Here is a 23,345-nt window from a genome sequence, read left to right as displayed (position 1 = left end):
CTTTCCTGTCTGTGTCCAAATTTCCTCTTCTTCAAATACCAGTCAGATTAAGGCCCATCCTAATGGCCTCATTTTAATTTAATTACCTCTTTAAAGACCCTATTTCCAAATACTGTCACATTCTTAGGTACTGGGCTTAGAACTCCAATAATTGAATTTTGGGGGTACACATTCCAGCCCATTACACTATATTAACTCCCTCTGCCTGCCACGAGACATGCCAAACACCAAAAGGCAAGGTGGTAGGAGAGAAAGGGTTTTATTACAGCTTGCTAGCAAGGGGGAAGATGGCTGACTAATGTCTGAAAGAACCATCTTAGAGAACAAAGACCACAGGCCACTTACATAGAGGGCTGGTCTCCAGGTTGGGGAGACTGCTGGTCCCCGAGTTGGGGGCATCCATCTGATCCCTGGCTCAGAGCAGGCATCTGATTTTAGCTCCTGATAATGTTTTATTTTACTGGATATGCATCAAAGACCAGAGGAACGCCCTATACCCCGATCTTTCACTTGTCATTGACGATGGCTGTCAGCATCGACTCTCTGCCTGGGGGTCATCACATTCCTAAGGAACTCAAAAGAACAAAGTTATCAACTTACTGCAGCTGGGAGAGGCAGTAAAATCTAAGAGCACGTATTTCTCCTGCAGGGTGCATATCCGGCTGGGTTAGTTAATCAGAGGTCATTCAAAGTTACAATATGGGTTTTTTTCTACATTATAGCTTCCCTTATGTCAACCTTGTGTTGCGCCGGTACCGTCCCCACCAACTTCTCCAAAAAGTGCTTTGACATCTTTAATGACTGTAAACCCTCAGCACTTGGAGGAATTAAAAACCTTTCTCAGCTTGAGGCAGGGAATGAAGAACATAATTATGTATATTGCAAGCAAAGTGTATAATTAAGATGTTGTGCATGATTCCTGGGGATATGCTTTCAGTTATTCAAAGACACTGCCTAGGATTGTTTTCACAGGCTAATTTAATATTATTTTCATCACAAGATATTACGTAAAGGTGCACCATGAAGTGAAGTTTATCCACATAAAAAAACATAGTTATCCCCTAGAAGTGGTTAGTCTATCTCAAACATCTTCTGGGGCAGGATAAAATTGAGAGTTGGTCCTAAGAATGAGGGTAAAGTAAATAGAAGGGTTGGGAGGACCTTATTACATAATTCATAGTGAGACCCACTACCCACTTCAGTGAAATTGGGGGCAATGCTTCCTGTGACTAAATTTCAGCTTTTTTAATACAAATAAATAATACAAAGCAAGTACATAAATGGATGGCACTTTGTGATTTGCAATGTGTTATATTAAAGTAACAGAGACATGTCACGGGCGGAAATAATATTCAGATATTCCCTTTTCATTTTTTCAAGAGGGTGGTATATCCCCTCCTAGCACTAATTATTTAGCTATGTTCATCTCAAAATCCAATAACTTTGAGAAGGAATTCTCATGTTTTCTTTTCAGATGACTGGGCAAAATTCCACAGTGTGGGTGTTTAATCCACCCTTCAGGGACACAGGCAGTGTAACTGAATTCTTCAGTGCATTTCATCCTGGCATTGTCTTACCCACTGAAGAATCCCTGTGGCTTAATATAATTCCCTAATAAAACTTTACAACTCAAATCTTCCTGTATTTCTAATGATTCATAGCAACATTTACCAAATCGCTTCAGAGGGATTAATAGATTGCATAAAACCCATTGTTAAAAGTGAGTAAATGACAATTTTATCACTGTTATTAAACTATGTATTTTCTTTGGTTTGACAAAGAACACATGGCAGACTTACATCATGAATTTTTCCAAGAATTAAAAATTTCCCAACAATATGTGTTAAGTCCATTAGAACAGCTTTTCGTTTCTGAATGAAAGTTGAAGCTGTATACTAAAGAAACTTTCTGTGAAGAATTTTATTTTATCACGGAAACACATTGCCTTTCTCAGGGAATTTAAAATTATTTGTAAATACAAATGTCATAAAGATCAAGAACATCATTTCCTTGACCATAAAACTCAGAAAACCTGGCAAACAAAAAGCCACAGAAGAATTTAAAAAAAAACACAAAACTCCCACAATGCCAGAACTGATATATTTTATTTTAAGGTAAAATGTTAGATTAGATAATATTTGTTTCCTCCTAATTCTAATATACTTGCAGTTTTCTGATTCTTCCAGATTACTATCAACCTAGCTAGAATAGTGTATTTCAAAGAGCAAAGTGTAATAATTATGTAAACCTCTTTTAAAGAAAAACGTTTCTTTAGCTCCCAGTGTTGACTTGAATTACTTTTATAATAACATTACTTAAATAGGTAAAAACATAAAACTAGATTTATTCTTATAATTCTTATGCAATTATAAAAAACATTTACAAATCAAATAATACAAAAAAATTAATATACCTGATTCATTTATTCATTCCAGAGTTGTTTATTGAGTATCTACTTATTCCAGGAACTAATGCAGGTTCTGGAGTTACAGCAGTAAAGAATGTAGATGAAAATTCCTGACCTCTCAGAATTTACATTCTAGTAGGTGAGAGAGAGAGAAAGACAGACAATAAGCAAGTCAACTGTATTATGTTAAATGGAGATTAGTTGGAGAAAAAGACTAGGAAAGCAAGTGAGTAATATAAGAGGAAGAGTGTCCATTTTTAACAGAGAGATCTGAACAAAATTTGAAGAAGGTGAGGGGGTGAGACACGTAGATACCTTGGAGAATAACTTTCCAAAGGGAAAGCCAATGCAGAGGCCTTGAAGTCAGAACAAATGTCTCTTGTCCAGGGAACAGCAAGAAGATGGGTGCAAGTGGAGTGGAGTGAGCAAAGATGATGTTAAAGGGGCCAGGGAGACAGGGATGGAGGGATGTTGAGCAGGGGAGCCAGCTCATGAAGGGCCATTTGGCCATTCTAAAATCTTTGCCTTTTACCTCAAGTGAGATGGAATGCCTTGGAAGGCTTCTGAGCAGAGGAGTGACACTGACTGACTTGTGTTCAACAGGATTACTCAGGCAGCTGTGTAAGGGAGGTTGGCGTAGAGTAGAGGATCATGTTTCCAAGGGGATGATTTTCCTAGAGCAGCACTCCTGGATTCTCTCTTCCCCCTTTCTCTGATTGATGAGATTGGGAGAATTAGTAGGGTCCAATCAACTCTTTGCTCTCCTCTCTCTGGAATCTGCTACCTGCAGACAGAGTGCACACTGAGCCTCTCTCTAGCTGTGCTAAAAACTCAGTGAGGTAGATTCCATTCTGCAGGGATGTTCTGTTCTTTTTCAGGGGTAAGTCTGCTGAATCCAGGGAGGAAATATTAGCAGGCCTGAGATCTAGTTATTTTGGCCAAGATTGCTATGTTTTCACCAAAATCCATTTCTTCTACCTTATGGATGTAGAGCTAGACTAAATTTCCCAAGTTTCCCAATCTGAGTGTTAGGTGAAACCATGTGACTGAGTTCTAGGCAAGGGAATGGGAGTTGAACTAATGTGTACCACATCCGGTCCTGGCACACGGAAATCTCCTGTGCAATCATTCACACTCTCTGTTCCCAGTCTGTTGTCTGTTGGCCAGATGTAGAGACTTCAGCAGAACACTCTAAAGCCCTAGGTGATGATGGAGCCACATTGGGAAAGGTTATTGAATGAGCATGTTGATGGCTGCCTGCCAAGCAAGAACATCCCTATTGGACTTCACATGAGCGAGAAATAAACTTTAGTTGTATTAAGCCACTGAGATTTAGGGTTGGTTTGTTGACAAACCAGCATTATTTATCATAAAAAAATACTGTCACATTCTCCAAAGAGCTTTTATTGGTAATAAAACAAATATATTGGCTCCATCTGTCTGAATCCTTGTCTATATTTCAATTTGTTCTAATCTTGGGAGCGGGAAAAGGGTTTTATTTATCGATTCCTTAAACCTCCAACAGACTGTATAGTTCTCTTGGTATAATAACAAAGTTGCCTTGTGTGTGATGTAGGACCTACAAGATGGGTGCCAGCAGGGCTGTTTGTGGGTTTCATATCTAACAGTGCTCCAAACATTGGCTAATGTTCAATGGCAACTTTGTATGGGGAACAGTGTACAGTCTCATCCCAAATGTTGAATTTTTTTACCCTTGAATTACACCCTCAACAGATTTTTCTATGAGCCAGATTGCTGGTAATTACAGAAGTTATTGCAAATCATTCCTAAGTACTCCCAGGGGGAGCTCAGTTTCATAAATGAGGAAAAGATGGCCTAACTTATGCTTTAAGGATAGTTGATTCATACTATGTGATCATATTCCCTCGTGGACTCCTTTTCCTAAAGAATGAAATTACAATCCTGTGAATGATGTAGTGAACATTCCTTGAATTAAGAAATAATTTCTTTTTGTGATCATATAATATTGAGGGTTGGGATAAAAAATATTAAAGAAGGTTTCAATCTGTGTAAGGAATGTTTCACCTGAAGATGTTTTTTCTCCCCAGGAAAATGGGGTCAAAGCTCTATTATTTGGATTCACAACGTGATGTGAATTTATAAATTACTTTGGCTTAATCAACAGGATCAACTCTTTTTCTAATTTATTAAATGTGTCATATTTACCCTAAGAAATATAAAGCAGAAAATTCCATTGTTGGTTAGATCACATTCCCTCTTCCTGAGTCCTAGAAAGATTTAACCAGCAAAGCTAAGTTCTCCCTTCTGATATATCAGGAAAAGGGACCAGTGAGATGCTGGTCATGTCCCAGTGAGCAGTAGGTGGAAGGCAGTGGGACACTGAAAGTGTCTGACCCCCAGGCACAGAGGCAGCTGTGGTTGATGTTACATCTGTCCTGACACAGTGATACCCTGAGATACAACTTGACTCCTCAAAATCTCCAAAGTCGGGAACCTGAACCATGCCTGAACCTGAGAGCTGGATCTTCCATAAGATACAGTCATCCAAGTAGGCCCTGACTCGTGACAGACTTCTGTCTTGGGTAAATAGATGGGTTGTGCAATTGATACAATTTCTGTCTTTTCTTTTTCGTCTATGCACCAGAAAATAAGATTTTTTTTTTCTTGTAATACCTGCTTTTAAAGATTATTCAATTTAGTGTAGCTATGCCATGTATAGCAAGAGTTGAAATAGGCTGTAAATCATTGGCTAACCCACAGAAGTTACTCTGTGATAAATGGTCAACTATACTATCCACAAGAACACACACATGTGCACGTGTAGGTTCACACACAAACATCCACGTGCTCACTCCTGTTAATTGGCAATGATACATGATATATATGGCTATACATGGCTAACAGACTATAGTCTGAGTTCCTTTATTCTAAAATTGTCTTTATAATAGCTTTATAGTTCTTTATTAGCTGCCTCATATTAAGCTAGGCTTCATAATATTCTGCATTTTGCATATTTTTATTAGTTTCATCTTATTCATGTTAAATGAAAATATTTCTGACTCTATTTGTACTTATTTCTTCAGAGATCAATTTTTTTGTCACCTTAATATTTTGTAAACTATTTAAATTCTATACAGTTTTATTTGCCATTATAAAACTTATAGAAAACACCTAATTTAGGGAAAGTTCAGGAAATTATTTAGCTAATTATGAACACTGACTGTGAGAATTGAGGTATAACAGTGATTATTCATTAGTATTTTTTTAAAATGTCACTTTTCCCCCAAATTTTCCAAATTATCCCCAATTTCCAAATTATCTATGGTACTCAACCTGGCCACACCTTAGAAACACCTCAGTTGCTTCTAAAATTACCATTGTCAAAGTCCCACTCTAGATCAACCGAACCCAAATCTCTGCAGGTTTATACAAAAACAGAAATCTTCCTATGTGAGTCTTATGTGTAGCCAGGGTTGAGAATATTAATTTATTCCTACGTCTGAGATCTGGACTTAAATGAAATGATTTAACTGTCTTCTTTCCCATGACTGTCATCACTAATAAATCTGAGGAAGTGAGTTGATAATTAAGAATTAAGGGTAAAGTGACTCAAAATCTGAAAATTACCCAGATTTTACACTCTCACTAAGTATGACCAAATACCTACATCTGAATCTAAATTTTTAGAAATCCCCAAAATGGCTCCTATAGCTAGCTAGAAAGTTAGATACACACACAAACACGCACACGTGTGTATATGTGTACATGATTATCTATTTCTGTTTCCTCTCTAGTCGTGGGTCCTTGCCAGCTATTGGCTTTAATAGCACAAGGGTGGTTTCTACTATAGATCATTACACGTGTGGAGTCCTCCTTTAATGCCTGGTAAGTAGTTGTAATAGCAGCAGTGGCAGTAAGAGTTAATATTTACTTAGTGTTTGCCATAAGGAAATCACTGTGCTATGCACTTTACATAAGTGAATTTTAGCCTCTCATTTTGTAGGTACTTTTATTATCTCCACTTATGTGCTCCCTGGAAATGTCTCTATTGCATTATATTTTAATGCTTTCTTTTGAATCTTATAAAGGGTCAATGTAGAAACGCCCATTTGAACATCATTGTGCTTTTTGCAAAAATATAGTTAGAGACATTGATTATCATGCTACAACAATAATCACAATGAATGTGATATACTAAAATCAGTTATAAGGAAAAAATATATATCTAAAGAGAAACTGTCTTCATTCTTTTATCAAACAAAAAACTATTTAATCCAATAGGTTGCCTTTTATGCCCTATTAGGAAATTTTGTTTAAAGGCAGCACTCAAGAACAGTAATTAATATATTCTTAGGCTAGTCACATTTTAATTTCTACTCTTTTTAATTGATTTAGTTTTCTTTTTTATTCTTAATTGGCCTACTTTCTATTATATTTGATTCTGTAAACTCCTACCAATTGTTTTTCTGGAACAGGTACAATACAAATGTGAAATGAATGTCTTAAATGACCAGGACTGCATTTCAATCTAGACCTTAGAAAAATTTCCATACTAAAGTTCAGGCCAAAGGATGTGTTGCTCTGTCCTATAGACATAAACATTCTATTATCAAATATAAATTCTTAGCTGAAGTAGCATTTCTCGTTACTGGGGTTATCTTGATTAATTAGCTTGCCTGTCCTTTCTTCCTTTCTGTCCTTCCATACATGTTTATTGAGAACCTCCTATATGCCAGCCTTTTCTAAGCCTTAGGAATACAGACAGGGCCTCTGCTTTCATGACACTTATTTCTAGTATTTAGGAAACAACTACATAGCCCTCTAGAAAATATTGTCCAAGGTAAATAAGTACCCCTTTCCTACACTTCCTCTGATGAAGAGATTGTATATATAATTATCCTATCCTTTTCTTTTCTCACTGAAGGAAGGAATCATCCCTGTCCTAAACTTTCTGGTGTCCAAGTATATTCCTGCTCCTAAAAGCACTAATGGACATCAACTAGCAAATTGAGCTCATCAGCCACAAAGTCGCATATGGAAGCAATCCTCTGCATAGCATTCATGCTTATCCCTAAGCAACTGGCCTGGGCTCTTCAAAAGCAAAGAATCACTGAGAACCAGACTCCAAAGCAACTGTGTAGAGAATGACACTTGCCAATTGTAGAATGCCTCAACAAAGCACCATTGTTACCAGTGTGGCATAGCTGCTGGCAAGTGGATTGGAAAGGCTGGTCAAATATGTGCCATACGGATCAAAATTACATTTTTGGAACAATGGCTGTTGAGCAGATTCATGTCAAATTACGAATTATAAAGTCTTACCTAGTCAAATAATGGTTATACTTCTTAACAAAAGGATAAGTCCCACATATGTCCAATATGGTGAGGATTTTTGGTTTCCCTCCCACATACTTTATTTTTCCCTTAAGTCATAAGAAAGATAATAATTGAAGGGGACTTTTTTTTCTAGGAGAGTGGTCAGGGGAAATAGTTCTGAGAAAACGACGTTTAAAAGTAAAGGAAGAAGCATTAACCCTGTGAACAGTGAGGAAAAGAGCATTCTAGACACAGGGAATAGCATGTGCAAAAGGACAGTGGGACTAGAGATTACTACATTTGAGGATCTAAAAGAAATGTGGCTGAGGTGTTGAGGGGACAGTACTAGCATGAAGAAAAGGCAGAGGCAGACCAAAAAAGTCATGGGATCATTTAATAAGGTGGGGGATGGCTAACTCAATCAGATTTACATTTTAAATTCACTTTAATTGCTGTGTTGAGTCCCATGGAGGAGGGAAGCCCTGAGTCCAGTTAGGAGACTACTATATTCATCTTGATGGGTGGGTCAGCAGACTGGATTAAAGTGGTAACAGGGGAGATGGAGAGGAGAGAGTAGGTTTGAGATTTATTTTGAAGATTGAATTAAGAGAACTGGCTGATGGGTTGGACATTTGGGTGGGTGGGGGGCTGTGGTGAGGAAAAGGGAGGAATCAAGAACAACTCCTGACTTGAGTACCTGAGTGGGTGATGGTGTGCTCTACTAGAGGATGACCATAAGGATGGGAAGAATTAGGAGCTCAGTCTGATATGTCAATTTTGTGATATCCATAAATCTTCAATAGGGATATGTAAATTAGGCAACAGGATAAGTGAGTCTGGGGCTCTGAAAAAATAGATCCAGGAATCATCAGTTCAAAGTGGAGATACATAAAACCAGAAACAGATAGATCACCTACATAGAGTACAAAATGAAAAAAAAGGGCCACAGCAACCTTTGGGGTCCTTAGGAACTCTTAGGTGCAAAGCCCTAGGGAACCCAACATTTACATGTTGGACTGAGGAGCCAAAAGAGGAGTTCTGAGGAAATCAAGAGAGGTGAGCATTCCAAGCACAAGGCCATGGTCAACCATGTCAAGTGGTGCTGAGGACAGAAATGTTTTCGTTGGATTTGGCAAAGCAGCGGTCACTGGAGACCGGAGATCTTTTAGTGAGTGGTCTAGGGGGAGGACAGAATATGGTGGGTGGAGGTTGGAAAGGGGTGACAGCTACAATAGCCAATGCTTTTGAAAAGTTTTGCTATAAAAAGAAAGAGGAAATGAGGTGGTAGCTGGAAGAGTAGGAAAGGTTTCTTTTAGGTGATACTGGAGCACGTTTTTATGCTGATTTGGTACTCCAGTTAAAAGGAAGTGACTAATGATGTGAAAGAGGGCAGGGATAATTCTAAAAGCTAAGTTCTCAAAAAGGCAAGAGCTGACAAGATTCTGAGCAAAAGCAGAAGAGTTGGCTGCCATAGGCTGGAGGGTGTTTTCTTCATCTAAATAATAGGGCAGATAAAATGGGCTACAAGTAGGTTGCTTTTCCATCAGGTGGTGGGAAGATGAGGAATTTGATTCTGAAGCCTTCCTTTTTCAAATATGAGGTGAGACTGTAAGCTAAGACTAAAACACTAAAGAGTGTGTAGAAGGTGTGACGAGAGGAAAGATAGAAAATATTCAAAGGAGAGTGAGAAAGTGAAGCTGCTAGAGAAATATGGCCGCACTGCCTGGAGGTGCCAATGTCAGGTTTACAGCATAAATTTAAAGTAAAATTGATCAGCTCAGTGGTGAGATTTTTGATAAAATAAAAATAATAACAATAATAAGAATAATAGATGTGAGTGGGAACTCTTCTTGACTCTTGTCACCCCAATGCTCTCCATGGTGGAACTGGATGAACTGGCTGGCCACACTGGTGTCACTTTCTTCAAAGTTTCATTCTTATCATACTCAGTCAAAGAGGGAAGCATTTCCAGAGAGAGGAGAGCTGTTCTGTCAAGATTATTGAGTGGCTAGTTTCCCCAACCAGAAATTCCTAGTAAGTTCGACAGATCCATTTGAAGACCCTAACAGAGTCAAGCCTAACAGCAACAATAACAGAAAAGGAAATATATAATTGTGTGTGACCTGTTTAAGAGCATCATTAAATCCCCAGAACATTAGAATTGGAGAGGTCTGTAGAAATCATCAATTCTAACACCTTCCTTTTAGAGAAAATAGACTTGAGAGGAACTGGTCTGAGCATTCACATTAGTCATTTGTAGCACTGTGGCAAGAATTCAGACTAGACACTTATAGGAAAAATAGCACAGGGTCCAGCTTATGGGAAAAAATTTAAAAATGTTATTTTCTATCCCTGTTCCTTCTCAGTGACCTTACTATGGGGTGAGAGAATCACTCAATGGAAATATAGTAATGCCCTAGTCTTGCGAGGGGGTCTGTGTGACTACAGCTCACTGGATGTTGAGGAATTAGCATCAAAAGTAAAGTCCGCCAAAATGAGTGATTAGTCATCCTACAGTCTTGACCTAAATAGCAAATTAGGCACAGAGCCGAGATTAAAATCCCGACACCTGTGCCTTTCAGTCCTAAGGCTGTGTCCTTCAATTGTGCTAATTGCTGTTTACCAGCCCTGTGGGAATGGGCTTCATCCTAAAAGGGAAATCATTCATTAAAGCATCCTTCTAAACAGCCAGCTATAAAGGGCAAGAAGAGAGCCTGGCTTCTCTCCCCTCTGGTAATTTTGACAAAGTATAGTTTAAAGCTTCTCACATCTAACAGCAGCTACGGTCAGTCTGCATGCAATTCTCTGAACGTCTTGGCCTGTAGCTACATCCTCCTTCAGCCCAGCTTTCTGGTGAAAGAGGACAAGAAGATCTTAATAAGGACAGAGAAAGCAAAGAAGCCAGTTTTTTAAAAATGTACCCAATGAAAAGTAATAATTTAGAACAAAATTTGAATAATCGTGAGAAAATAATAAAAAGAAAAAGGAAACAGATACATTGTGGTGAAAAAGTTTTTTGTTTTGGCTCAAGTCCCAAGTGAGTTTTTCTAGGATGACTTTCCAGATCTTGTCTCTTAAAAAATTTCATGACATAAAGTTGTTTAGAAGGGTTCTGGTTAATGAGAAGGGCAAAGAAGCCCAAATTAAATGTCAAAATTGTATCAAAGATGAAAATAAGTAGAAGTCATTTGATAATTCAAAGGAGCAAAGAAGAAAAAACAGTTATTTTTAGCAGAGTATCCTATTGTTCTGAAATTTGAGAAGTTAGTAAGGGAATAAAGAGCAAAGAAATGAATATCATTAGTTTCATGTACACTCTCCAGAAACACTTTTCTACGACCTTCCATTTCCATCTGCAGTATCTGCAGCAGAAGTTACAGGCACTGTTGGACTCTTGACAGTTCTTCTTTTCCTGTACAGCTAGTACCTGGTCTCAGAGAAGCAATAACAGCCCACCATCAGTAGTATGGTAAGCAGCCAAGAAAGCACAAATGAGGTAAAAGTGACGGCATGAGCGCTGACATGAACAAAAGAGTTAGCAAGAGGCAAAGAAGTGAACTTACAAATGTGAGTCCAGTCAACGATCAAGATGGCGAATATCTAAGGCAAAGAGAATAGCAATGCAATAGGATAGCCTTCAAGACCATCACCTGGAGCCAAACTTCCAGTAAAAAATGCCCCATTCTTGTACTTGCCAGTTGCATGACCTCAGGCACTTTCAGTCTCTGCTTCCTCATTTGTGTCATGAGACTGATGATACTGACCCATAAATTCATCCTGAGAATGAAATAAGACAGTCTACGTGAAGTGCGTAGACTAGTGCCTGCATATATACTAAGTGCTCAAAACTTGCAGCTCTTCATTCCTATTCATTATTCAATGCATCTATTGATGTTTTCCGTGGGCCAGACATTGCAGCAGATGCTTGGAATATAAGCAGGAGTAGGAGGGCCCTCCTGGAGGAGCTCTGCAAGCCTGGTACTCTGTACGGTTATCCGTGTTACATGTGTTACAGAATCAGCCTGGTTCCATCATCCCTGTAGTTCACCATTTCTATGTAGAATTATTTGCTCTCACTGAATTCTTCTTATTGTGTGTTTGAAAAATTATCCACTCTACCTTCACAATTCCCTTAGATGATTATATCCATCTCTAAAACTAGATTCTAAACTCCTTGAGAGGAGAGCCCTGTCTATTCCTTAGCATCCAGCACAGGACCTAACACAAACTAGGCAACCATATATACATACATAAATAAACTGACTTTCTTTACATTTTTTTGGACATTAAAATTTCTAGACTGTTTTCTCCTACTCTTCTTGTCCTGACCTCTCCTTGGAGTCTCTCTCACTCTTTTATGTGCCCGACATACGTTGACCTTTAGAATCTTCCGGCAGTCCTGGGAGGGGGTGTAATAACTCCAGTTTTAAAGAGAAAATTGCAGCTTGGTACTGTGAAAACTGTCCATGTGGCAGGACCGAGATTCTAATCCTGGTCTGTCTGCCGCCGAAGCTCCCACTCCCCCACTCGGGCACATTGCACTTCCCCTCCAAGCAAATATGGAAGAAAAAGAGGGAAATATCCTTAGGATGGGCCACAGGAAACTAAATACCACAGGCTGTTACCGCATAGGAAATTAATTTTTAACATAATAATGCCAGCCCTTATATGTAAGGCCACGTGAACCTCCTATTTTATATTTTGAAGATTCTTCCCCCTTCACAGACACGTGGAATATATTTTCGAAGAGTTTTCCTCCTTTTCAGTCATGGGGATAGTTATTTAGGAGCGTATTGTGAAGAAAGGACCTGCACTGAAGAATCAAACAGGCATTAATTTTAAAAAATTGCAATCAATCAATGTAAAATTAAAAACACATTATGGCTCAAGTCCTGCATACTGAAACTTCTCCACATTAAACTTTTATTAAGCCATGAAGATATATATATATGTAGGAGGGATTTTATTTTCAAATGTTTTAATTCATTTTCTAAAAGTCAGTGGTAGAATTCCCTTTGAACACGCAGTGCACACTACTGGCAAGAGGCTAAAGCATGTCAAGGCTGAGAGCTTCGTAAGGGAAGTCGAACTTGCTGACATTTGGAGAAATGGAACATGTCATTCCCTGCTGGGGCTGCTCTTTGTTTCTGACTCAGACACATATATGTTGCATGCACTTTAAGTCAAATTCACTTCTACCCTTTATGGAAACAAGAATACCTCCCTACACCAAAGAGCCCTGGGCAAATCTACTCATTCTATCTGGCCCGGGCTGCTTGGGTAGAGAGAGTCCCTCTTCAGGCAGGTCTCACCACTAAGCTGTCTTCTGGTGATATTTCAAAGACTATTACTCTAGGGCATGGTGTATTAAGGGAGGCCAACATTTGGAAAAGCAATTTGCCCATCCTGCATGTGTCAATAACTTGGAAACTGTTCACGTGCTTGGATCCAGTCATCTTCCTTCTGGAACTCTGTGCTGAGGCAAAGTACATGAAATTGCCATTTGGATATCTCTAGGCATCTTGAATATAACATATTCAAGACTCTTGATTCTTATCCCAGCCAGCTCCTCCTGCAATCTTCTTCATGTCAGAAAATGACAACTCCATTCTGCCAGTTGCTTAGACTCCAAACTGTAAAGTCCTTCGAGAACTCTCTCCTTCTTTCCTATCCCATTTCAAATGTACCAGAGAATCCTGTTTATTCTATCTTCAAAATATGTTGAGGATCCAGTCCCTTCTCACCATGTTCATTGCCACTTTCCTGGCACAAGCCACTGTCCTGTTTCCTCCATTATGGTTATAGCTCCTGATTATTCCCCTTGTTTCCTTACTTGCTAAAATAGAGTTAGAATAAACTTTAAAACAGGTCAGACTATGTCACTTACCTGCTTAAAACTCTCTGAAGGTTTTTCCTCTCACTCAGAATAAAATCCAAAGTGTTCTTATCCTGAACTACAAGGCCCCATGTGACTTACCTCACATCTCTCTGACCTCATCTCCTTCCCTCTTTCTTTCTCTCATTCTTCTTCATCCTCAATGGTTTCTCCACTGTTCTTCAAGTACATCAAATACAATCTTGCCTCAGGGCCATTGTACTTATGGCTCTGTCTTCCTGGTACAGCTGGTCCCCCAAATAGGCACATGGATCCCTCACTTCTTTCAGGATCCTGTTCAAAAGTCACCTCATCAGAGCAGCTGATCCTGATTTTGTATAGGTGTAAAATTGCACCTATACAAAAATAGGTCACCCTCCTTCACTCTACTGCACTTGTTCTTACCTGGACTAATCTAAAACTTGAAAATTTTCTGTTTCTCTCACCCCGGAATGTAAACTCCACGAAAGCAAGAACCTTATCTATTTTATTCCCTATGGTCTACCCAGCTCAATGGTTCAAGTAGTACTACTGGACAAAAAGGTGTGGTCGTGCTGGACGAGAATCATTAGCAGCACAAAGCTGGAAACAGATTAATAACCTCCCACACCCAAAAACGGACTTTTGACTATTTATTTTATCATGAATTGGATTTCAGCTTCTCCAAAATAGTGGCTAGTGGAAACCAAGATCTTAGAGATTATCAATATTTTTTTTCTGAACCGTTTAAGAGCAAGATGCAGAGAGAATGCCTCATCACTCCTAAATACTTTGGTGTACATATAACCACGCAAGGACATTCTTCTCCATAGTTACAATATAGTTGTCCAAATCAAGCAATCATCGTTGAGAATACACTGCAATCCAATCCACAGACTTCATTCAATTTTTGCCAACTGTTTATTTTCCCGTCTGGTACAGGAGCCAGTCCAGGATCATTTGTTGCATTTAGTGTCATTTCTCTTAAGTCTCCTTCAGCTTGAATCAATTAGTTCTTCTATCTATCTCTGTCTCTCCTAAGCTTAAGAATTTTAAAGAAGACCTTTCATTTTGTAGGACGCCTCTCACCCTGGGTCCATCCAACGTTCCCTCGTATCCAGACTCAGGCTGAGCATTCTTGGCAGGAATGTGACAGAAAAGATGCTGTGCTCTTTTCAGCACATCACATCAGAAGGCACATGATGTGACTCATTCCATGAATGGTGATGCTCATCTTGATCACCTGGTCCCTTTGGTGTCTTTCAGGGTCTCATCAATAAATTCACCATTTTCCTCCTTGTAATCAATCAATCTTTTTCACAAGATACTTTAAGACCAGGCTAACATCCTGCTTCACATCAAACACCCATCCACCAGAGTGATGATTGATTTCCATCAATCTTATTAGTTGGCATTCTTCCATAACGGGAGCTGTCCCTTTTCCCCATTCATTTATTTATTCATTTATATTAGCATGGACTCACGGAATCCTATTTTATCCAATAGGTTGTAATCACTTACGATCATGATTTATTTTGATGCTCAAATTGTCCCAGAGTTGGCCAATGGGAGCTCCTTTCAGCAGGCTCACGTGTCCTTTCGACATGTTCCCATCCTGCTTTGAGCACTTCCCTACAAGAGCTTCCAAGCCCACTTTCCCAGCCCAAGCCCTAAAATCAGCCCTGGTTCCTTTTAACGGAGGGTGGTACTTAGAAACCAAGATCTTCTGGCTATCTGATGTGTCCATTGCTTCTAGTTACTGAATGAAGATAGCTTACATGCATTTTTATATGGATGCAAACACATACATACATATTTTAATGATTTCTCACTCATTTTTAATATAATCCAACACCTCCAGGTTCTTTATAGCTTTCTTTCTTTCCATATTTGTCAAATTCCTTCTCCAACACTAAAAAATCTGGCTCCCATTATTTTCTCTATTTTATTTATTTGCCTAAAGCTCCTGTAATTAATCAATCTCCCAGCAGGATGCCGTCTCCTTGATCCTGCCATCTCTTCAGCCTCTAACTTTTCCAAGGGAAAGAAAGGGTACGGGTAGTCATGCATTCTTAATAACACAGATCCTCTAAGTTTTGTAGCTGGAGAAAAATCACTAAGAGATAGAGGTTTGGGGAACTACCTTGGTTTGCTAAGGCATCTGTACAGAACCTGGCTGGGGATTTTTAGCCAAACGACTCCTCCTTCAGATCTCTGGTGGTTCAGGAACCAGCAGCCAAACAGTCTCCACTTTTGCCTGTTTGGCATTTGGCACTATAAAAAGCACTGTCCCAATTGCCTAGAAGCCTATTTTCTCAAATGAATAAGTTAGGAAAACACACAAAGCCAGCACATCAAATACCATAGAGACAAATTCTCCTAAGTAGTTCTCGTGCCTGCTTCTAATTCGGGTATAGCTGGGATTCTTTGCTCTCCCCTAACAACCAACAGCTGTTTATAGTGGTGCTGGAAAAAGAGAAGTTGTGTTCTTGGGCAGTCATTAACAAAAAGCCATAAACTAAGGTGATACTAAGGTCCTGGGGAAAAGGTGGACTTTCGTTTCCCTCCTGAACTGGGTCCTGGGTCCCCTGAAAGAGTGCCAGGTGTGAAGTACAATGTGAGTGACTGAGAAAATTGTTTTAGAGTCTTTATATGGCAGGTATCTCAAGCCAAAGAAACTGTTGGTGTAGAAGGCTAAGAACGACTCAAACATTTAATTGGTAATGAATTGTGCTGTGTCAGTTTTAAGAACACTACTCGAGAGGGGCTGTATTCTCTGCTGACTAGTTGTGATCTCTATGCACAACTGGAGAACACACTATAAACAATAATAACCCAAACAAACCTCCCTTGCCTATTGATGCCGAGTCCTGTTACCAGTCATGACAACCAGAATAAACACAGTGAAGAAATATCTCACCCAGTTTCTTATAGTTAGAAAACACTCATCCTATAAGAAAACAAATGTCACGTGTTTGCTTTCAGATGGGAGAAAAGAAGCCTATTCCTACACTCACCCTAACAGAGTGGTCCCTAGATCAGCTTCAAGTGGGAACTTATTAGAAAGGCATATTCTGGAGCCCTACCCCAGATGGACTGAATCAGAAACTCCGTGGCTGGGCCCATCAGTTTGAGTTTTAACAACCCCCAGGTGACACTGATGCACACTTAAATTTGATAGTCACTGCCCTAGATATTCCAGGTGTGGTGCTGGAAGGACCTCGCGACCAACTGGCTCTATCTTTTGTCCCTAGAATGGGTAATTAGGGAGTTCACTGCAGTTCCTCCTGCAAATTGGAAGGTTGTTTACGAGAGGCACGGACATTTCGCTATATTTAAGGCGCAGGAAGTTGTTCCTGTACTCTCAGGTCAAGGGGTCGCTTCCCCTTTTGCCTCCGCCTGGACCAAATCGCAGACTGGGTTGAATTTGAGACCCAGCAGGGGGCGCTGCTGCCCACAAGGAGAAACCCAGGGAGCGAGGCAAAAGAAGCCCAGAATCTTTGACATCACACTAAGCTCCTCCTTGCACGCACACATTATACACACACACAAACATATACAGACACACACATACACAGACGGCGTACTCCTCTCTGGCCGCTCGCTCCCACTACCCCCGAGCCGGCCCCTCCCGCGGCAAGCGTGTGCCGGGCGCAGCCACCCGGCGAAGCGAAGAGCGCAGCGCCCGCAGCCCGAGGAAGCGGCGCTCAGCAGTAGCGGCCGCCTCGCCTGTAGCCGGCCTCGCTCGCCCGAGCGCTCGGCGGCGGCGGCCGGGACACCCTCGGCAGCACCCCGGGCTTCGAGCAGCGGCGCCCGCGCCCGCCGGGGCTGGAGGGCGCAGCGCCGCCATCCCGCACGCTCCTGGCCCCCGTGTCACCCCTATGAGAGAAGGAGAAGCCGGGCGAAGGAGCAGGACGTTGGGCAGCTGGACTCCTCGGCAAGCGCAGAGCGCCCCCTCCTCCTGCGCCCCTCCGGGGCCCGTAAGCGAAATGCAGCCGCCGCGCTCCGGCTGAAAGGGGAAGGGGCCGGCACCATCCGCTCGCCCGGAATCCGGTCTCCGCGGCGACTGCGTGTCCCGGCCGCGGCCCCTCGGGCCCGGGAGTAAGCCGGAGGAGGAGGAGGAGGAGAAGCGGCCGGCCGAGGGTTGGCCAGGGCTGGGGAGGAGGGACGGGGCCGGGGGAGGGCGCGGGGGGCGGGGAGGGGGCCCCGGCGGATAAAGATGGCAATGTCTCTCATCCAAGCGTGCCGCAGTCTGGCTCTCTCAACATGGCTGCTTTCCTTTTGTTTCGTGCATCTGCTCTGCCTGGACTTCACCGTGGCCGAGAAGGAGGAATGGTACACCGCCTTCGTGAACATCACTTACGCCGAGCCCGCGCCGGACCCCGGGACCGGGGCGGCGGGCGGCGGCGGCGGCACCGAGCTGCACACCGAGAAGACCGAGTGCGGGCGCTACGGGGAGCACTCGCCCAAGCAGGACGCCCGCGGGGAGGTGGTCATGGCCAGCTCGGCCCATGACCGCCTGGCCTGCGACCCCAACACCAAGTTCGCCGCCCCGGCCCACGGCAAGAACTGGATAGCCCTCATCCCCAAGGGCAACTGCACGTACAGGGATAAGATCCGGAACGCGTTCCTGCAGAACGCCTCCGCTGTGGTCATCTTCAACGTGGGCTCCAACACCAACGAGACCATCACCATGCCCCATGCAGGTGAGCCGCCCGGGCGGGTGTGGGGCGGGCGCTGGGGAGGGGAGTCGGAGGGGATGGAGGCACCGAGAAGGATCCCGCGCCGGCCTCGTCGCTCCTTTCTGGGTAGTCGGTGCTGTGCGAAAAGACGCGTCTCTGTTCTCTGGACCTATTAAGTTTTGCTGTGCGTCACTTCGTAGGGTTTGCCGAGAAGAGAGGACTAACTGTACTGGAGGGGATCAGAGAGTGTGTTCCGCTTAGCATAGCGGCGCTCGGACGAGGGTTCGCCGAGGTGGGCTAACTTTTCCGAGGAGGATGTTGGAAGGGAGGGTTCGTGGGGCGGGGCGCGGATGTCGTTCTGGGTTAGTGACCGGCTCCGCACCTGTTTGGAAGCGGTAGATCTGATAACTCAGCTCTATACTCGGGTGCACTCCTGATGCGGGCGTTTGTGTATCAGGGTAGAGTTACTGGTGCTGGCAGCTCACTGCTGCGAACTCGCTCCTTAAGTCAGGTTTCAGTCCTTCGTGGGAGATTGAGGTCCACCCCCCTCCGTCCGGTTGACGCACGTCGTCGTAAATAATATTGAGAATCCTGTGCTCCGCCAAGCTGTCATCCGGGGAAGCTGACAGGCGGGCACGATGGTAAATAACAATCCTCAACAAGCCAAGAAGAGCATGGTGGTCATAAAGTTATGCCTACTTTTCCAGCACTGCATTCTCCTTTGCTTGATGGGAAGGTTCAATATGCTGAAGGTTTTCTTTCTGGCGAGAAGGAGAGGATTTCAGGATAGAAAGAATAAGCTTTTCTTAATGATCACAGGGTGCCAGGACCAGAAATACATTATTGCCCTATAACTCGCTCTTTATCCATTTGCCTGACATAGCAGTGCTTCCGTGGTAGGAACAAACAATCAAAATTCCTCTCCAGGCTTGTCAATGTAAGCAGCTAGTTTTAGCCGACTGCACTCCTTGGGTCCAGGGTTGCTGCTTGTTTCTGTGTGCTTGAGAAGTGGCTCCTCCTTCCCCAGAAGGGTGCCTGGGTTGAGGCGGTGGCATCCAGAGGGAGAAGGAGGGCAAGGAAATGACAGATGCGTTTTCTGACTGGAGTCGCCTAATCAGAAACATTATATCTGGCTTTTCAAGAAAATAAACAATTACACTACTGAAATGGAACACCAAGCTTTGGCTACATTTGCAGAGAGGGGTGCCTTCTTTGGGGACAAGTTTTCATTCTGAGAGCTCATGTCACCTCTTAGTGAAAAAACCCATACAGTTGGTTTGCCACTGGGAATTAACAACAGCTGTTTTAGACAAGGAAATTGTGAACCTTAATACAAACAGGTGGGGTGGGGAAAATTCAATACTTCTAACACATGGGCCAGAAAGATGCAGTATGTTCATAATGAAGGGGAGGAGAGACAGTTAACTTCGAAAAGTTATGATAGAGCATTTGGGAACATTTGAGATACTTTCTTGAGCTCAACAGTTTTGTAGGGGAAGAGATTGTACTCTGACCTTGAGTCATAGGAGCACTACTTACACTTTATGAGATTCAAGGATTTAGGGGACTGTGGAAGAGCACTTCAAGTCATGTAAAGTTTCTTTAAATAAACATATTTAATAGCTAGACCTTGATGGGGCGGGGGCGCAGTGAAAGAGGTTTTTTTGTTCTTTAAACTCCCAGAAGATTGTTAGCTGACTTTGCGGGATTCTTTAAATGTTTCTTTGTGCATTTGCATGAAATCTTAAGCTTGGCTTCTTTGCGCACAAAGAGGCGTCATTTGTTCCTGTCTGAAAAGGTTCTCCCAAACTGCCAACATATTGGATCAATTAATGGCTCGCCTGTTTTTAAAGAAACCAGTGAGCTGATTTTCCACACGATGCTTGATTAAGACATAGTGGGTGTAAAGGGCTTAGTAATCCTTTGAAAGTTAAAGACTAAAAAATGTAAAGGAAATTCTCTACTCTCTAATTGTTCTGTTTCCAGAAATGTGTTAATGCTGCATCTGCCAATAAGCCATGAAACTTCCACATTATCATTTGACATACTGCCACATTAGGAGACTGTATTCACTTTAGTCAGAGATTGCATTGATTTCTGCTAACGTCTCACTATAAGGAGATACGTGACCGGGTAGCTTGGCGAACTCTTCTCCTTCCTCTTAAATTCTGCCTGAATCTCAAACAGTGCCAGCACTGGTCTGGCTGTCAGTGTCTTAACACTTAGCTCCAGAACTTGAAGGTTTTACTTTTTCTAGTTAGGTTTGAGTCAGATTTCTAAATTCATCTTAGGAAACAAGTGTGCAATTTTAGATCTAATCAGATATTCTTATTTTGTGAACTTGGGATGCAGTATACCAGCAGATCCTTACGTTTGTGAATTTTTTAATTCAGAAGTTCCAAAAAAGTTAACATCAGCCTTTGCATTTTTTTTTTTTTAATCTCACCTCTCCTCTAGATCCTTTATTTTTGGAAATGATGGCTTTTAGGTGAGGAGAAGGTCTGAATTTAGAGTTATGCAACCCATCATGTAATATCTGTGCATTTGGCATGGCATGACCCCCCCACATCCACTATCTTGAAATTTAGTTAAATAGAAACCATTCCCCCTTCCCCTTTCCATATAGCCTTTCTTTCTGATACTTTTTTCCTTTCCTGCTTAAATGATTTTGGATTTCTTCCACTTCTGCAATTATGGTTTCTCATTTGCAAAGACACAGATTCTCCTGAGATAGACTAGTAGTTTTACTTTGTAAACAGTTTTTTAAATCTTTTCTTAAATATGACAGCTTTATTGAGATAATTCACATCATATAATCCACTCACTTGAAATATCCAATTTAATGGCTTTTACTATACTGACAAAGTTGTACATTCCTCACCACTAATTCAAAAAGAAACCCTGTGCCCATTAGCAGTTACTCCTCATTACTCTCCAAGCCCCCAGCCCTAATTAACCACTAATCTACTTTTTTTTTTTTTCTGTATATTTGCCTATTCTGGACATTTCATGTGGATGGAATCAAGTAATATGTGTTTTTTTGTGACTGGCTTCTTTCACTTAGGGTAGTGTTTTCAAGGTCTATCAGAGTTGTAGCATATATCAGTTCTGCATTCCTTTTTGTTGCCAAATATTTCATTGTATGTACACATTACAGTTTATATATTCATCAATTAGTGGACATATAGGTTCTTTACACTTTTTACTTATTATGAATAATGCTGCTGTGGACATTCATGTACAGGTTTTTCTGTGGACATTTCTCCTGGGTATATATCTAGGAGTGGAATGTCTGGGTCACATGGCAAATCTATGGTTTAACGTTTTTGAGGAGCTACCTCAAAACTGAGGAAAAGATTGTTTTCCAAAGCAACTCCACCATTTCACATTCCCACCAGCAGTGTATGAGCCTTCCAATTTCTCCACATCCTCATCAACACTTGTTATTGACTATTTTTTTTATTTTGGCCGTCACAGTAGTTGTGAAGTGGTATTTTCATTGTGGTTTTAATTTGCATTTCCCTGATGACTAATAGTTACTTATTAGCATATCTTAATTCTTTCTTTTTATTTATTTTTCTTTTGAGGAAGATTATCCCTGAGCTAACATCTGCTGCCAATCCTCCTCTTTTTGCTGAGGAAGACTGGCCCCGAGCTAACATCCATGCCCATCTTCCTCTACTTTATATGTGGGATGCCTGCCACAGCATGGCTTGACACATGGTGCCTAGGTCCACATCCAGGATCCAAACCAATGAACCTTGGGCTGCCGAAGTGGGACGTGGGAAATTAACTGCTGCGTCACTGGGCCAACCCCAACATATCTTAATTCTTTCTTTGCTTTTCGTTTTGCTCCTTTTCTCCTTGCTAGCCTTTATTTGTTATTTCAGCTCATACACTTTTTGACCTAGGGAAGAGAGAAAGGGATTAATAGAGAAAAGAGATTCACCCCCTCCAATTAAAAAAAAAAAAAAAAAGAAAAAGCCCATGGACCAGAGATTTTACACGTCTTCTGTAAAAGGATGTGAGGAAAGCTTTAGTGTTTTAGAGCGCTTCTGCCTGGGTTTGCCTTGGGAAAGAGCAGCAGCGGGGGCCCAGAGTCAAAACCTGTGGAGGAACGCAGCCTCTGCCTGGTGATGGCCCCAGAAGCAAACTTTCAGGTGCAGGTAAAGACAGCGAGACCTAGATTATCTCCTCGGAGCCTGTCAGATACCTGTGAACCTCCTTGTAGTATACTCTGAGCAAAGTGATGTCAGAAATTTCTAGAGTCAGTTTGGGGAAGGTGTTAATTAGGAATGTAGCCCCTAGAGCCAGCCACTTGAGTATGTGTCCTGGCTCTGCTGTTTTCTCACTGTGGACCTTTGAGCAAGTTACCCAGCCTCTCAGGGCGTCACTGGTGAGATGGGGATAATAGTATCTACCTCACTTTGTTTTTACGTGGATTAAGTGAGTTATACATGGACACTGCTTACATCTGTAGCTGGCACGTAGACATCAATAAATGTTAACCTTTGTGAGCATTGTACCTAGTGACACACAGGAGCCACAAACCGGATCATCAGAACCCCGGGGCTCACAGAGGCCCTGGCAGCCTTGGGAACCAGCTCTTGCTTTCCCCCCTCATGCTTTAGAGGCCAGAGCGGTCGTGGCAGTTTCTGTCTGTGGTTTCTGTGATTTGAGACAGGTGTTCCAGCTCCCTCTGATGGTTGGTGAACATTTTAGGATTCTCCTGTTGTATTTGTGCTTTCTCTTGGCTTAAATTGGGACCTATATGATAAACATGGTGGGTCTATAAGATACGGAGGCAGTTATGATGTTGAAGAAATGATAAATTTTCTTTTTTTTCCTTTTTTGAAGGGTGCATTTGCTTTCTTTTTGTCTATTGCTGGCACGTCGTTAAAGGGAAAGGAAACTAAAATCCAGCTGTCTGGGAAGAGCTCTTGGGAGACTGCTGCCCTGTTAGTGACTTAGAGATGGAGGAAGGGAGGAGATGTTTGCAGTAACTCTCAAAAGAGTAATCTCGGCCCTCGGTGAGGAGGAGCCCAGGATGGAGTATACGGCCCAGGTTGGAAACTTAGGCTCTAGTCTATGTAGATGGGTACTA

The 23,345-nt window shown here is 41.8% G+C and overlaps 1 protein-coding gene across 1 annotated transcript in view; it reads left to right on the top strand.

Annotated features, from left to right (window-relative positions):
- The first annotated feature begins 17,761 nt into the window (after positions 1-17,761).
- The window catches only part of RNF150 (ring finger protein 150), a 236,063-nt gene continuing 230,479 nt past the window's right edge, over positions 17,762-23,345 (top strand). The window contains exon 1 of the mRNA XM_046657345.1: positions 17,762-18,265. Within this exon, the coding sequence (XP_046513301.1) occupies positions 17,779-18,265 (487 nt within the window). The 5' untranslated portion in view covers positions 17,762-17,778. The remainder of the gene's footprint in view (positions 18,266-23,345) is intronic.

Source organism: Equus quagga, chromosome 3 (genome assembly GCF_021613505.1).
Source record: "Equus quagga isolate Etosha38 chromosome 3, UCLA_HA_Equagga_1.0, whole genome shotgun sequence".
Taxonomy (NCBI): domain Eukaryota; kingdom Metazoa; phylum Chordata; class Mammalia; order Perissodactyla; family Equidae; genus Equus; species Equus quagga.
This window is presented reverse-complemented; position numbering and strand designations above follow the sequence as displayed.